We start from the raw sequence: 15,061 nt of genomic DNA, 5'->3' as shown, positions 1-15,061 counted from the left end.
GACTGTGGGGTGAAAAGAGACAAAAACATGGTATGAATTTCAACACAACTTTAATAAGTATCCTACGTATTTATCATGAGTATGTGAATATTTTTTGACTGCTGGTAATCTCATATTTTGGATGACAACACCAAAGCAACTCTATAATCTGTCAAAACAAACAACTGCGTTAGACTTCGGTGTCCGTGAATCGTTACTTTTCGACTGCTCAAAAACTTTGATATTATTCCATAAAACGTAAGTATAACTGTGTTAACATAATAATTTACATTTACTGCAAGTGTTTTTTATACTATAAACACAAGTTTGTATAGTATTTCATCGAATTTCGGCATTATTGGGCTCTTTTTACAGAACTTGAAATTTTCACATATTTTGGGGTGAATAGAGACGCCATAAGGGGTGAATAGAGACGCAATACGGGGTGAATAAGGACAGCCTGTGGGTGAATAGAGACAGTGATGATACAGAAAACTTAAATTTAAATAGTTTGAAAAGTGACTATGTTTGGTATAATATTTCTTCTTTTTCTTTTTTTAGAAAGATCACTGTACAATATAAACATGCCAAGTGTTTTAAACCAGATCCCCGAAGCACCAAAAGACACCTCAAACACAACCCATAGGTTTTGAAGAATGCTGTACAAGCTATTATATTGGGAAAACTTCCAATAATACTAATTAATGTTAATAACTAAATAATAATGATTTTATTCATTGATAAATATCTTTTTAAATAGTGCACATGTAAAATTAATAATTTCATTTAATACCTAAACTCCATAGATTTGAGCATTTTTAATTTTCAGTTACCTACTCATCTACCTAATAAACTCACAATATTAATTTTATGTAACTAGATACCTACCTATTTTATAATATTTTCATAATTGATTGATAATTATCTTTCAAAAAGAAACCTAGTGCAATAATTGTAAAATATATATTTTGATTTTATAAATTCCATAAATGTATGTAAAGTTAGTGTAAGGAAACCAAATGCTTATATATTTTATATATTGATAAATATTATGTTTTATAAAATTGCACTTGTAACATTATAATTCGATTTAATAATCTCAAATGTATGAATGTTTATAAATGACCTACATCTACCTACCTCCCTATACATTTTGTCTCTATTCACCTTCCAAGTCTCTATTCACCCCCCTCTCGTCTCTATTCACCCCAATTCAAGTTAAATAGAGACATCGAACAAAATTGGCTGTTCTTTAATAACCTTAAAGGATATTTGAAAAATATGTCCATAAACATGTAGAAGGACTATAAAAACAAGTTTTAAGCTAATCGTGTTGATATAATTTGGAATAAGTATGCAGATACATTATCGTCAAGGGAAAAAAGTGTCTCTATCCACCCCATTCGACGGTATTGGGTTAAGTGTAACTAAATTCACCATTATTCCAAAAGTTCTTCAAAACCATAACATATTACATGCATAGAAAGGCAATATATCATTTAATGGATATTGATTCTTAAATTAAAACTTTTGTATAGATTTTCAACAAAAATGTAACGCGTAAGTGTGTCATACTAATGCATGTAGAGCTAGTGATATTAGGTAGGTACTTAATTATTTAATGTGGTTATCTCAGTAACAGGAGTGGTAGGTAAATCAATCAAAGGCTTTTGAAGATTAACTTATAATTTTATTCGTCTCGAAAGAGCACAAATACAAAGTATACAATACAGGAATGTAGAGTAACCCTAAAAATAGTCAGTACTTGCATGACAAAGACGTAAGCACTTACAGTAAAATCAAAACGATAAAGAGGTTTGTCGATTGTGTGCGGCGTGAGAATAAGTGTACGAAAGAATGAGTTAAATTTGAAATGTTATAATTGCTTCACCAAGAATTAACAGGGTAAAACATTATTTTTTTAGCTCGAAACAGTGGGCATTAACAAACAGTTGATGAAATTTAATATACCCAACATGATTATTTTCGTATTATTACAAAATTAAATAACAATCTGCAAAAATAAAATGTGGATACATATAGAAAGTAAGATATAAAAGAAAAAATAATAATTAATACACAAAAACATTAAATCTCTAGTAACGTTTTGGGTCTCATTCTCGAATCATTCTTTCGTTTTTACTGTACGTGTTAAGTGCTTACTTACAAAACTATTTATTCTAACTTAATTATTTCGAATTACGATATTTGAAATTGCATGACTAGGTACCTACTGAATATTGTAACCAGAGATTTTTGTTTTGAAAATTATTTCGCCTCTTCGTCCAGTTGATGGTTGAGGCAATATGCAGATGACATCCTCTTCTTTCACTTCGTAAATGTCTTCTACACTTGGAAATGAAAACATAGTTTCGTTTTCTTTTTTAATCGTCTTAAGTTTTCGAGCAAACTTTGTCAGAATTCTGTCATCTTGCTCAAGTTTTATTATAACTCCGACAAAATGTTTCACAGTTTTTTTTGTAGCAAATTGTACTACAATCCATTTTCCAATCTCTAACATTTCTGAATTAGATGCAACTGCAGTATCATCAAACTGATCAAACATTGATATATTAAGCATATTAATTGAAGGATCGTTTTCCTCATCGCCGAGCAAATCATTAATATAGTCTTTATATTATCTTCGCTTTCGTCACTTGATGTCCATGACAAATCTTCTTCCGGTGACATTTGGGGTTCGTGTTTTTTTTTGTTTTGGTGTACTTTTATCGGTTTCAATACCTTCTTCTGCATGTTAGTTTTGTCTTGCAATGGCTTTATTTTCTTTTCTATTGGGACATTATTTTTCATTCGCTCTATAACATCGTAACATGTCATCACTTCTGCTCCCGGGGCAACCATTTTCTCTTATTCTTTATAGGCGCCTTACTACTGATAGAATTCAGCAAAAGTGTTTCAAATAAAGTTTTTTCTATATTTTCTGCAGGAAACTTTTGTAACAGTGGCATTTCTATTAAACTTTCGGTAACTTCTTTATTTGGTAATTGAACAACTTTGCAATCCAGAATTATAGGCTTAGAAGAACATTTTTGAGTCCAACAGTCCCCATACAAATTGACGATTTTTTTTCTTCTTCAGAAAATTCGATTTATAGCGATTTTCGCGAATTCGAAATCAAATTTTTAGAGTCCCTTGGATTTCGAATTATCTAGGTTATACTGGTATACAAATTCTTACATTTAAACATTCTATTTCAATTACGAACATTTTCGAACTTCGATCGATATAAATAATGCGTCATGTCCCATCACTAGTTAAAATATTTACTTTGCAAATTCATAGAAAATATATGGGGGAAGTGTGACACAATACAAAGGCACACTTACCCCACGTGTTTACTTTCGTGGGGGAAGTGTGTCTACTTGATTAAAGGTTTCAAATGGTTATAATTCTGTAAAACGATAACACAACGTGAAGCAGCGTATCAAAACACATATGCTCACCAATTTTTACAACCACAATGTGCTGAATGTGCTGTGCAGCTACCATCTCACTCGTCGACTTCAAAATGTCGTCTGGAGAATAATCCATGTAGTCACCTCAAAAAACATGGTATCGACACCATTTCTGATTATTTTTATAAATCGGTGATTTTGCTATCACCTTTCCATAGATGGCATCATCCAATTTGTAGTAGATACTGAGATATATGATACTGATATAGATGAGCTACACTTACCCCAAAATTACACTTACCCCGACTCACCTTACTTTTTTTTTGTCCATTTTCAATTAATATTTTGAAACCTCAATAAAAAAACCAAAAATCGATCATTGCCCCCCCCCCCCCAGATTAAATCCTGAGTGCGCCACTGGTATCGATACTTTTTCATTCGGTATAATGACCCTACATGTAATTAAAAAAATAGTTAATCACTGAGACTATAATATAATATAGGTAGGTACTTAGCTATTTTTACGTGAAAAAGGATTCAAACATATAACCGCTTTGTATTGAAATGTCACATTTGATATTGGATTATATTATAGAACTGCTGTGCATAAAATGTTATTATTTTCATAGTAAAGTATCTTATTTGAATGTTTTATGATTTGAAGGTCTGACGTGTCCAAACTGTGGTATTGGTACCTAAGTGTAATTATTTATAATCGCATATAATTTTCTTTTTGAAGTCAAATTAGGTACCTACTCGAATTGGTCACCAGTGCACTTGTATACGACCCTTAATCGGCAGAACAACGTAAGCGACAATTTATAAATTTTAGAGGAGAAGGTTTTTTTTTTAATTATTTCCGTAATTAGTTCCAAAAATGAATTCTGTTAATGTGGTTTATCATAATTGGTTACTGCCTATATGGAAATTATAAAACAATTGCATTTTAGTGCTTTTAGTTTTCGAGATAGTGGCGGTAACGCTGTTTTACTTATGTCTATGACGCGATATTTTTTCCAGGCATGTCGCTTACGCTATTTGGCGTAGTTGTTTTTATTTAAATAAATTTCATGGTAATTATCATGACAGGGCATTAATAATTAAGTATTAAAATAAATAACATAAATACCCATTTATTTTACGAAAGGGGGCGTTGTTAAATAAATTAAAAATACTTTGACTTTTTAAATTAATATTTTTGCTTGTAGATACTTAACCACATATAGGTAAAATAAAAATAAATGATTGGTATTTTTAAGGTTTCGCTTGTATTATTTATATTATTAGGTATTGTTATTTTTGAAAATGAAATAGGTACGTATCTACTCGTATATAATTAAATATGGGGACCTACTAATTATGATAAAATAAAATTGTAATCAAATATTCAGTTTTACAAAAAAAATATTTTTCCACATTTTTTAAGCAGTAGTCGCTGTATCATCCTCATTCACACCTTCCTGATCGGATTCCGGTAAAGTATCTTCCACTGATAATCCATGTGGCAGTTTCATAAACTCATCCGTCATCTCTGAGGGATATTACATTTAACACAGAGACTTTTAAGATCGTTATACTCGATCTCCGATATTGGTGATTTAGCACTATACAGCAAGGGTGGCTGCGCTTAAAGCATCACAGCACTTGATCGGGATCTGATGACATTTTCTAGGTCTAATAGTTTACTCCTACTGTCACCTAGTCACCAGGAGGTACAATATTTGGTAAGTTTTTTTTTAATTATGCCTTTCGTAATTCACCAAATTTAATTTTGAACTTTGAATGAATGCAAGTAGCAACGAAAGATTTCCAGTCACGGAATTCTGCATATGACAAGATGACCTAGCGTTGGAAATGATGGTGGGTGGGTCATTCTGATAGTGCCCAAACTACTCTGAATATAAATGACTCAATTGTCGCATGAATGGAATCGACCGGCATCGTAGTACGACCAGTGGGTCTATTCTATACTTATCGACCGCTAAAGTGATAGATATTATCAAACTTAGGGTAGGTTTGTATAAAAGTATTAATACTTATTGCAACAATTACAATCAACGTATTGTAATTGTTACAATAAGTGCTAATTCTATGATACAAACCTACCCTAAGTTTGATAATATTTATCACTTTACCACTTTAGCGGTCGATAAATACAGAATAGACTCACTGGTAATAGAAAATGTATTTCTATCAATTCAATGAAAGTTGCATTTTTCATAAAATAAGATAGCATAGCCAGTGTTGCCCGGTTCTTATTCTGACCAATCACAGTATAGTAAATCCTTGATTTTTTCCCGCTTTGTCAGTCCTATCCAAAGATTTGTGCATGATTGCGGAGATCTCTTTACTGCCACGCTTACCATCAGTTTCACCCCATAAAAAGCAGTATCCATTATTTGTTCCACTTTCGTAGATACTTTCATTATAGTATGCGTATTTTCGACTATAATATAAATTTACGGTTTCATCGTGGGGAGTGTTTAGCACCTTCTAGAGGTCAAAACTTGCGCACAAAACGTCATTGTGATTTTTACTTTTGGCCAGTTCATTAAAGAACACCTTGCATTTATACTTTACGGTAAGGGGACATTTCTAAGTATCCGTTTCAATTAGCCGAAGTCTCTCGTCACCAGACATATTTGTTACTTTCTTGCAAAAAGAACACTATTATCTTTTTTGGTAGATGAAAACCCAAGTTGAACTTACTGTCTATTAAATACGTTTCTGAAAACATTCCGAATCACGACATTAGTGGATGCATTCAAAGAATCCAAATTTTCAGTGTAAATTTTATATACATTTTTAACATTTCAAAAATCTACAGAAGATACTATTCTTCTTAGATTATTCCGACAGCAGTGAGATGGAACGGCGGGTAATTATTGTTTAATAAACTCTATTACCAGGTTTATTTTATCTCAGCCAGTTTTACTGGACGGCGCGAGCTTTCCTCCCAAATCGGTTTTCGCACAACTCACTACCAGACGGACCACCGAATAAACCATACCGTAGCTTACACTATCAAACAACGTCGGTTACGTTGTTTTGCTCTACTTTATAATGAGATACAAGTTAAAAGGCACAGACCCTAAAAAAATGTCACGCGAATGAGATCGGGCTGTAATATTTTTGTCACTTACGCGCTAGGTGATATTGAACAGTTCTCAGTTTAAAACGCAATTTACCAAAAAGTGTCGCTTACGTTGTTCTGCCGATTAACGGGACGTTCTACAGAATTGGCCTTGAGAATTGAAAATATGATTTTTTAACTTGTGGTCCATAATATCTGGTCTACTAGTTAATATAAATAAAAAGGTCGTGTCAATGTTGTTTGTGTCAATAAATTTGCTCTATGACTCGATCCGACTCATATTTCATCAGGGCTGTCGAACACATAAATCATAAATATTTATAATTTTAAATTTTTATTTATAATATATATTATTTAAGTTTTGTGCATCTAATGCCGGGTCCACACTGGCAACAAGTTAAGTTGCTGGCAACCTCGTTAGATTTTACGATAATTATGATGACTAGTTGAGCCAACTGGCTCTCGCCAGTCTGTCTCGCTAGGTCTTGCAGACAGCTTTTCGTCATAGTGACTTGGTGTTGGATTTTAATATAATAATTGTAAAGTGTGTATAGACGGCGCCATAGTTTTCCCTTCGGGATGGATTTTCATTCATGTCAGACAATTGAAAATTTATCTGATTTGTCAGTTTTACGATATGCATGTCGTCACTGCCAATACAAATTTGGAGTCATGTGCGTAGTCTATCCTCTTGCGTCCAGATATCAACGTACGTGGAGTCACCATAAATAATTTTTACTTGCGATTTTAAGTAATACTTGAACCATAGTTCACTTCTATGGTATAGGTAATACAATTTTTCACCGCTAGGGCAAGACACTAGCCCATTACATTTCAAAATTAAGATTCATTTCAACTTTGAAAACACTCCAATCTACACTACTGAAAAATGGCCGCTGAACGCGTACCTCTCAGTTGTAAGTACCTTTATTTAAATATAAATACTTGTTTTTGCTTTGAATTAATAATTTGTTGAGCTTCACAATGAATTGTAGTCATGTTTTATGTGCTTTCAAACACGTGTCCGTGTTTTTAATACAACATAATCGTAAATTGAAAACGTTATCCACATGTGTTGCGTTCAGGTCTACACAGTGATAAGTTTGACATGAGTATCTAAATGTAATGAGGTTATGTTTTTTTGTTTACATTTAGATAAATCTTTTAATGCTGATGAAGTCGACGAAATATTGGACGACAGTGACTTCGAAGTCGGTGACGGTTACGATTCAGACAACAGCGACGACATATACATTCTTCAGGTGGGAACGGACGACAATGTTCAGCCTGAAGAATCAAACCAAGAGGATGAGGTATTGGAGCCTCAGGATGAGATTGTTCTACAACCTTCGACATCACAATCCAGGGTTCTTCCCTGGCTTACAAAATGGTAGGTTTACAATTACAATCAAAACATATTATTGCCCATCATTATTCGTATTTTTACTGCTAAATACTTGAATTAATGAGGAAATATGAATTATGTAATAATATTTTTTTCCTATTGTTTCAGTATGCCGAATGCTGGTCCGGAATTGGAGGAAGATTTGTTGGCGAGAGGGCATGTTGCTGACAATGTCCTCAGCTCCTTTTTCGAGTACTTCAACCTCGCTCTCTTCGAGAAAATAGCTGAGCAGACGAATTTATATTCGGCACAAAAAAGGGACTTGCGGTCGGTGAATACGAATTCGAAAGAATTGATCGTATTCACCGGCATCCAGATTATGATGGGTACATTGAGGTTTCCGCAGACTCGAATGTACTGGTGTTATGATCTAAGCATTCCAATCATTAATCAAGCAGAACAGCTGGCAATCGCCGATTGCTACCACTGTCATTTTAATTTTAATACAATATATGTGTAGGTATGTGCATTTAAATATGATAAATAATTATACATCTCAATCGTGATTATCATAAATAGCGATCCAATATAACGCGAATATTAATCTCTTTCGGGTCCCATTTACATAATAGAAAAAGGTTAAAAGCATAAAAAATAAATTTACACATTATTTTGTTTCATTGTCTATAAAAAATAAATGCTTGGAGCTACAGAATAATATTTTAAAAATCATATTTTGTTTTAAAAATTAACCTTAAGCAATATAGTTTCCCGGTGCGGGACATTCATATCGAGACAAATGTTGATAAATAATGAAGCTATACAAATTATATCTGATAAGAATAGGAATTTATAAGACCTAAAGATGTGGAATCAGCTTAAAAAGGCCTTCATCCAGCAGTGGGTTGATACAGGTTGATGACGATAATGACGATATAAATGGGTACGTACATAAAATCACAAATTTTAAAAAATATAGCAGTTTATATGACCAAGAAAAGTAGAATTAAGTTGGGATAACCTTTATCCAGCGGTGGATTGATCTTGGTTGATGATGATAATGACGATATTATGAATGGGTAAACATAATATCAACAATTTTGATAAATATAGCAATTCATAGGAATGACAGTAATACAAACAACTGAGAGAGGCCTTCATCCACCAGTGGATTGATTCAGGCTCATAATGATAATGGAAATATAAATAGATATAATATAATATCACCGATTTTGATAAATACAGCAATTCAAATGACAGAAAGGAGTAGAATCAGGCATGGGAGGCATTTATCCAGCAGTAGATGGGTTCAGGTCGATGATGATAAGGACGATAGAAATAGGTATAATATAGTAGTAGAATCAGGTTGCGGAACTCTTCATTCAGCAGTGAATTGATCCTGGTTGATGATGATGCCGATATGAATATGTAGATAAATGTAATATCACCGATTTTGATAAATACAGAAATTCATATCACAGAAAGGAGTAGAATCAGGCTAAGGAGGTCTTTAAGTAGTGGATTGGTTCAGGTCGATGATGATGATGATAATGATGATAATGACGATATGAATATAGAGATAAATATAGCATCTCCGATTTTGATAAATACAGCAATTCATATGACAGAAAGGAGTAGAATCAAGCTAGGGAGGTCTTTATTAAGCAGTGGATTGGTTCAGGTCGATGATGATGATGATGACGATGTGAATATGTAGATAAATATAATATCACCGATTTTGATAAATACAGCAATTCATATGACAGAAAGAAGTAGAATCAGGCTAGGGAGGTCTTTATTAAGCATTGTATTGGTTCAGGTCGATGTGATGATGATGATGATGATGACGATATGAATATGTAAATAAATATAATATAACCGATTTTGATAAATACAGAAATTCATATGACAAAAAGGAGTAAAATCAGTCTATGGATGTTTTTATTAAGCAGAAGATTGATTCTGGTTGATGATGATGATGATGACAATATGAATATGTAGATAAATATAATAGTATCACCGATTTTGATAAATACAGAAATTCATATGACAGAAAGGAGTAGAATCAGGCTAGGGAGGTCTTTATTAAGCAGTGGATTAATCCTGGTTGATGATGATAAGATGGATAGAAATATGTATAATATCACAAATTCGTTAAACCAATAGTAGTAGAATCAGGTTGCGGAACTCTTCATCCAGCAGTGGATTGATCCTGGTTGATGATGATGATTATGATGACGATATGAATATGTAGATAAATAACATTAGAAATTCAATACTGTCAAGAATACAATCAACGTAGAGAGGCCTTCATCCAGCAGTGGATTTATTGAGGCTCGTGATAATAATGGCATTATATATAGATAGGAAGATAATAATATAATATCACTAATTTTGATAAATATAACAATTCATGTGTAAGTAAGGAGTAGAATAAGGCTGATGAGGCCTTCATCCAGCAGTGGATAGGTCAAGATTGATGATGATAGGGACGATAGGGACGATAAAAATAGGTAGATATTATACAATATCACACATTTTGATGACTATAACAATTCGTATTAATTTCTTTCATTGTTTGCAATGGTAACTTTGTTAGTTTAATATGACTATATTCTGATCTATGGAAATTAGTAGCCTAGGTAATTAAAAAAAGATTGAGTGAACAGCCACAAAGAAGTATTTAAAAAAATCAATTTTGGAATATCACGTTATCTATGAAATGGCGGACAGTGGCGTACGCTGCTATGGAAAGATAATTTACGTAGTGAATTGTACCAAGATTATTGTTTTCTCACCGGAAAAAAGTGCGCCAATGCATACATTACGATATTTGAATAAAAATAATCGAACCCGTTTGTCAATTAAAGGATTAGAAGGTCTTAAGCGACGAAGACGTCATTCTGTGAGGCGTAAACAGTAAATATGGCGATTGTATGCGGTGTGTAAGAAAATATCGGATATAAATGTCACGTACATGTAAAATCATGGAAAATTTCTGAAATATGTTCAATTCAATCGGTAGATGAATCGGTAGCGCACATTTCGAAGTGAAGATGTAAAAATAACAATAAAATGTCGCTGAAATGAGCTGTTAGTGCGTTATAGGAGATTATCGTAAAATTTCTTAAGCAATTATGGTAAGTGTCGTAAAATTTAATGAGGTTGCCAGCAACTTGTTGCCAGTGTGGAAATGGCTTAATATCCACTGTGTTGTGAAGATGTGTTGTCACACTCCGGTCAGTAGGTAAGTAACGAAACTATTTTTCACGTGGTTTTAAAATTTGTTTCATCTCTAAGTGAATAAGAAATGTAAATGTTTATATTTTGTTTTACGTTTGTTATTTCTTTAATCCGTTGTAAACTATGTTGTTTTGTCTTTGAGTTAAATAGTTTTTTTTTTGTTATATTTTTTTTACCATAACGGCCAATGGGTCACAGTGAATCATTTCGTTTTGGGTCACAGTGGATTGCTGATCCAGTGTAACCCATGAAGCTAATCTGTTCTTTTTTCGTAGGTAAAAATGCCTCGCAATCGAGTAAGGAAAACTACTGTCCGACAAGAAGACCTAGGCAATAACCGGACGTCGCTAGTGCGTTTAAAAGTGGGAGGAGCTTGTTAGTTCACAGTTTTAACACGTGGACAACTCGTGGCTAACTGGAAGGCGCTTCAATCGGAGTGCGGTTAAAAATGGGAGGAGCTTGTTAGTTCACAGTTTTAACACGTAGCCAAGAAGATCCTGTTGGACAGTAGTATCGGACTTCACACTGAAGAACAGATGAGAAACCAAGCCAAATGTGCCCGATATTGCCACGGTTGCACTGCACGACATTAAGATGATTTTACCAAAACCTAAGTTTTCTGGCACACAAAGAGAAAACAATCTATGTATCAAACTATCAATTTGACATTAATTTTTCCAGCACAAATTTACGTTATTTTATTTTTGATCGCAAATTAAACCTTAACATTTTTTTTAAATTATAAAACTGTTTTGAATATGTAATAAAAGACTATGTATCTAAGAGTACAAATAAATGAGTAATAATATGGAAATTGTTGTCTTTTACTGTATTTTTTTTATAAATCCAGTGTGTCCCAGTCGATTCACTGTCACCCATGTATTGATCCAAAGTGACCCATTCCCAGGTCACAGTGGATCATTCCCATTTTTTTTTAAAGTGGTTATAATTTGTAAGTTTAGGTAATACTCGCCAATAAAAGCCCTTTTCTTTGAAGATTAGATACTCATATTATGATTTAATTTCAGAGATTAATTATTTGGCCATAAAATTTGGAATTGCAAGACTTGAGAAAAAAAGTGATTCACTGTGACCCACTCTCCCCTACGTGTGCGGCAAACTTCGAATGTGTTTGTAATTTTGTGTATTTTATGTTTGTGTATCACGCATTGTCGGTCATATTTGCCGGCCTTTTTGATTGCCGTGATTTGTACACATCTTCCTTCCTGTCTTTTTTTATTCGTAGAAACAAACAGTATTTTTTATTAGTTATATGAAGTTGGCCTTGAATAAGTAATAATAAAATAATACACAATTAAAAGATTTTGAAATAGAAAAAAACACATTTCCAAGCTTTCAGCCGTGCTCACTCATGAATGTCATTCGTCATTTAGATAAGTATATACACATTTTGATGTTACGAGGGTGGGTCAATAATTCCTTAGAAAAAAGCATTAAAACAGTTTTTATTTTTGTATTTTTTTTTATTTCTCAACATAATCTCCTTGGAGCTCAATACACTTGGTTAGACGTTTCTCAATTTTTTTTAAACCGTCAGAAAAATAAGTTTTCGGAAGGTCCTCAAAATAAGCATTTGTCCGATCGATGACTTCTTCATTTGAAAAAAAACGTTGTCCACTTAGCCATTTTTTTAAGTTTGGGAAAAGGAAAAAGTCACTGGGGGCTAAATCTGGCGAATACGGTGGGTGGTCGACCAATTCGAACTTCAATTCTTCAATTTTAGCCATTGATCGTAAACATGTGTGAACACGGGCATTGTCCTGATGAAAGAGGATTTTTTTCCTGTTTAAATGAGGCCGTTTTTCTTCAATTTTGTTTTTTAGCTGGTCCAATAAAGATGCATAATAATCCCCTGTTATTGTTTTTCCTTTTTCCAAATAGTCAACGAAAATAATTCCACGTGCATCCCAAAATACAGTAGCCATAACCTTACCAGCTGATTTTACGGTTTTCGCCTTCTTTGGACATGGTTCGCCTTTCGCAGTCCACTGCTTTGACTGTTCTTTCGTCTCGGGAGTATAGTGGTGTATCCATGTTTCATCTACAGTCACAAAGCGACGAAAAAATTCATCCGGATTGCGTTGCATGAGCGACAACAGGGCTTTAGAGGCCACCACCCTATTGCGTTTATTGTCGACTGTGAGCAAACGCGGCACCCATCTTGCAGAAATTTTTTTCATGCCCAATTTGTCATGTAAAATAGAAATGACGCTACCTTTTGAGATCCCTGTAACCTCAATTATCTCACTCAACTTTAATCTTCGGTCACTTAACACCATATCGTGGATTTTATTGATCATTTCTGGTGTAGTCACCTCTACAGGATGTCCTGAGCGTGGTTCATTCTTTGTTGATGTACGACCACGTTTAAATTAATTTAACCAGTTATAAATAGTTGCAAGTGAAGGAGCAGATATGCCGTGAACTAAATCCAACTCATTTTTTATTTCCTTTGCTGTTAACCCTTTTATATTAAAATGTTAAATAACAGCTCTAAACTCAATTTTCTCCATTTTTGTAAACAAGCAAATTTTTTTTTTAAATGTACGAGAAACACACAACAACCCGACCAATCTGATTGAAACTTCGCAGCATACTGAATCGGTAGTGCCGCTGCATGAAAACAAACCGCTTACAGTACTAGTCGCGCCACCTGTCGGCTTTTCTAAGGACTTATTGACCCACCCTCGTATCTTGTAAAGTGCGAATGTAATGTTTTCAAATAATTGATATGGATAATTATACCATCGTATTATTTTCTCGAAATCATAAACATACTATAATGAAAGGAGTTTTACCTACCATTAAAACTCTTATTATTCTTGTTGACTCTGAAGTCCCTTGAGATGTTGATCGTATTTTTGCCTTGTGTTCTTCTGCGCTGGCCTTTTTTTACCCCCTTTTCTTCTCGATTATTTACCTCTCTGGTTGTTCATCTTGTTTTTTACCGGCTGGCAGGACTGACGCTTGTATCGTGGCGTGCTTTGTCTTTGGTATTCAATTTGATATGTCTCAAGGAAACCAGGTAGGTGTTCTCTGGACTTCAGAGTCAACAAGAATAATAAGAGTTTTAATGGTAGGTAAAACTCCTTTCATTATTCGCTATTGACTCTGAAGTCCCTTGAGATATCTGTTTGTTATCACCTGGTAAAGCAAGATAGATCCTGCAAGATAAGGTGGATGAACCTAACATGAGAATTAGGTATAACATCTCCTTGCTTTTAGGCTCAGTGTACCGGGCTGAATAGAGAGGTCAACATATTTTGTTCCCCCGCTGTAGAAGTCTGTGTGTCTATCGGTCTCTGGTAAAATGTCTTAAAAGTAGCTTCTTGGCGCCAATTACCTCTCTGCAGGATGTCATCTATGGGGTAGTTCTCTAACCAATTTAGAGAGGCGACTGCTGATCGAGTACTGCCTGGTGATTCCTGTACCCCTGCATCAGCGAGTACTGACTTCACCCGATTTCCAATGACTGCTCGAGTCGCAGGTTTTGGGGGGCCTCTTGACGAGATAAATAATGCCGGAATTTTACCACCCTCTTCTCTTCTCTCATTGGAAACGCAGATAAGTTTTCGTAGCCAAAACACTGGATCGATGTTTTGGCAACTGGAAGCGCTTAATTTCCAACCAGATTGGCGGTGCCTTGATGTGTCCGTCTTGGAACCAAACACTGGCCATAGAATTATATGGTCGCCATTATCGACTAGGCCATTATCCGCTATACTGAGTAGGGTAAGGTCATGAACCCGTCGTTCCGATGCGAGTAATAATAGTATAGCTGTTCTGCGTGAAACCTCATATAGGTTGTATACTAGTGGTGTTGTTTTCTTGAGGTAGTCCACGATTATTCTAGGATCCCAAATCGGTGGTTTTGTAGGTCTAGTCTTGCGGGTGGATATGGCTTTTAACATATGACGCACTACTATGTTACTGCTGATGTCTTTACTGATCATAGGTTTGCAA

The 15,061-nt window shown here is 34.2% G+C and overlaps 1 protein-coding gene across 1 annotated transcript; it reads left to right on the top strand.

The window, feature by feature from the left end:
• The first annotated feature begins 7,263 nt into the window (after nt 1-7,263).
• LOC147065623 (uncharacterized) lies at nt 7,264-8,475 on the top strand. Its single transcript, XM_085956725.1, has 4 exons — nt 7,264-7,406; nt 7,645-7,879; nt 8,003-8,350; nt 8,414-8,475. Exons 1-4 carry the CDS (start codon nt 7,379-7,381, stop codon nt 8,424-8,426), a joined length of 624 nt encoding a protein of 207 aa, XP_085812851.1. The 5' UTR covers nt 7,264-7,378; the 3' UTR covers nt 8,427-8,475.
• The last annotated feature ends 6,586 nt before the right edge of the window (nt 8,476-15,061 follow it).

Source organism: Rhyacophila brunnea, unplaced genomic scaffold, assembly GCF_057557595.1.
Source record: "Rhyacophila brunnea isolate RB1 unplaced genomic scaffold, BYU_Rbru_1.0 scaffold_6, whole genome shotgun sequence".
NCBI lineage: Eukaryota > Metazoa > Arthropoda > Insecta > Trichoptera > Rhyacophilidae > Rhyacophila > Rhyacophila brunnea.
Note: the sequence above shows the minus strand (reverse complement) of the source record. Positions and strands in the feature narration are given on the sequence as shown.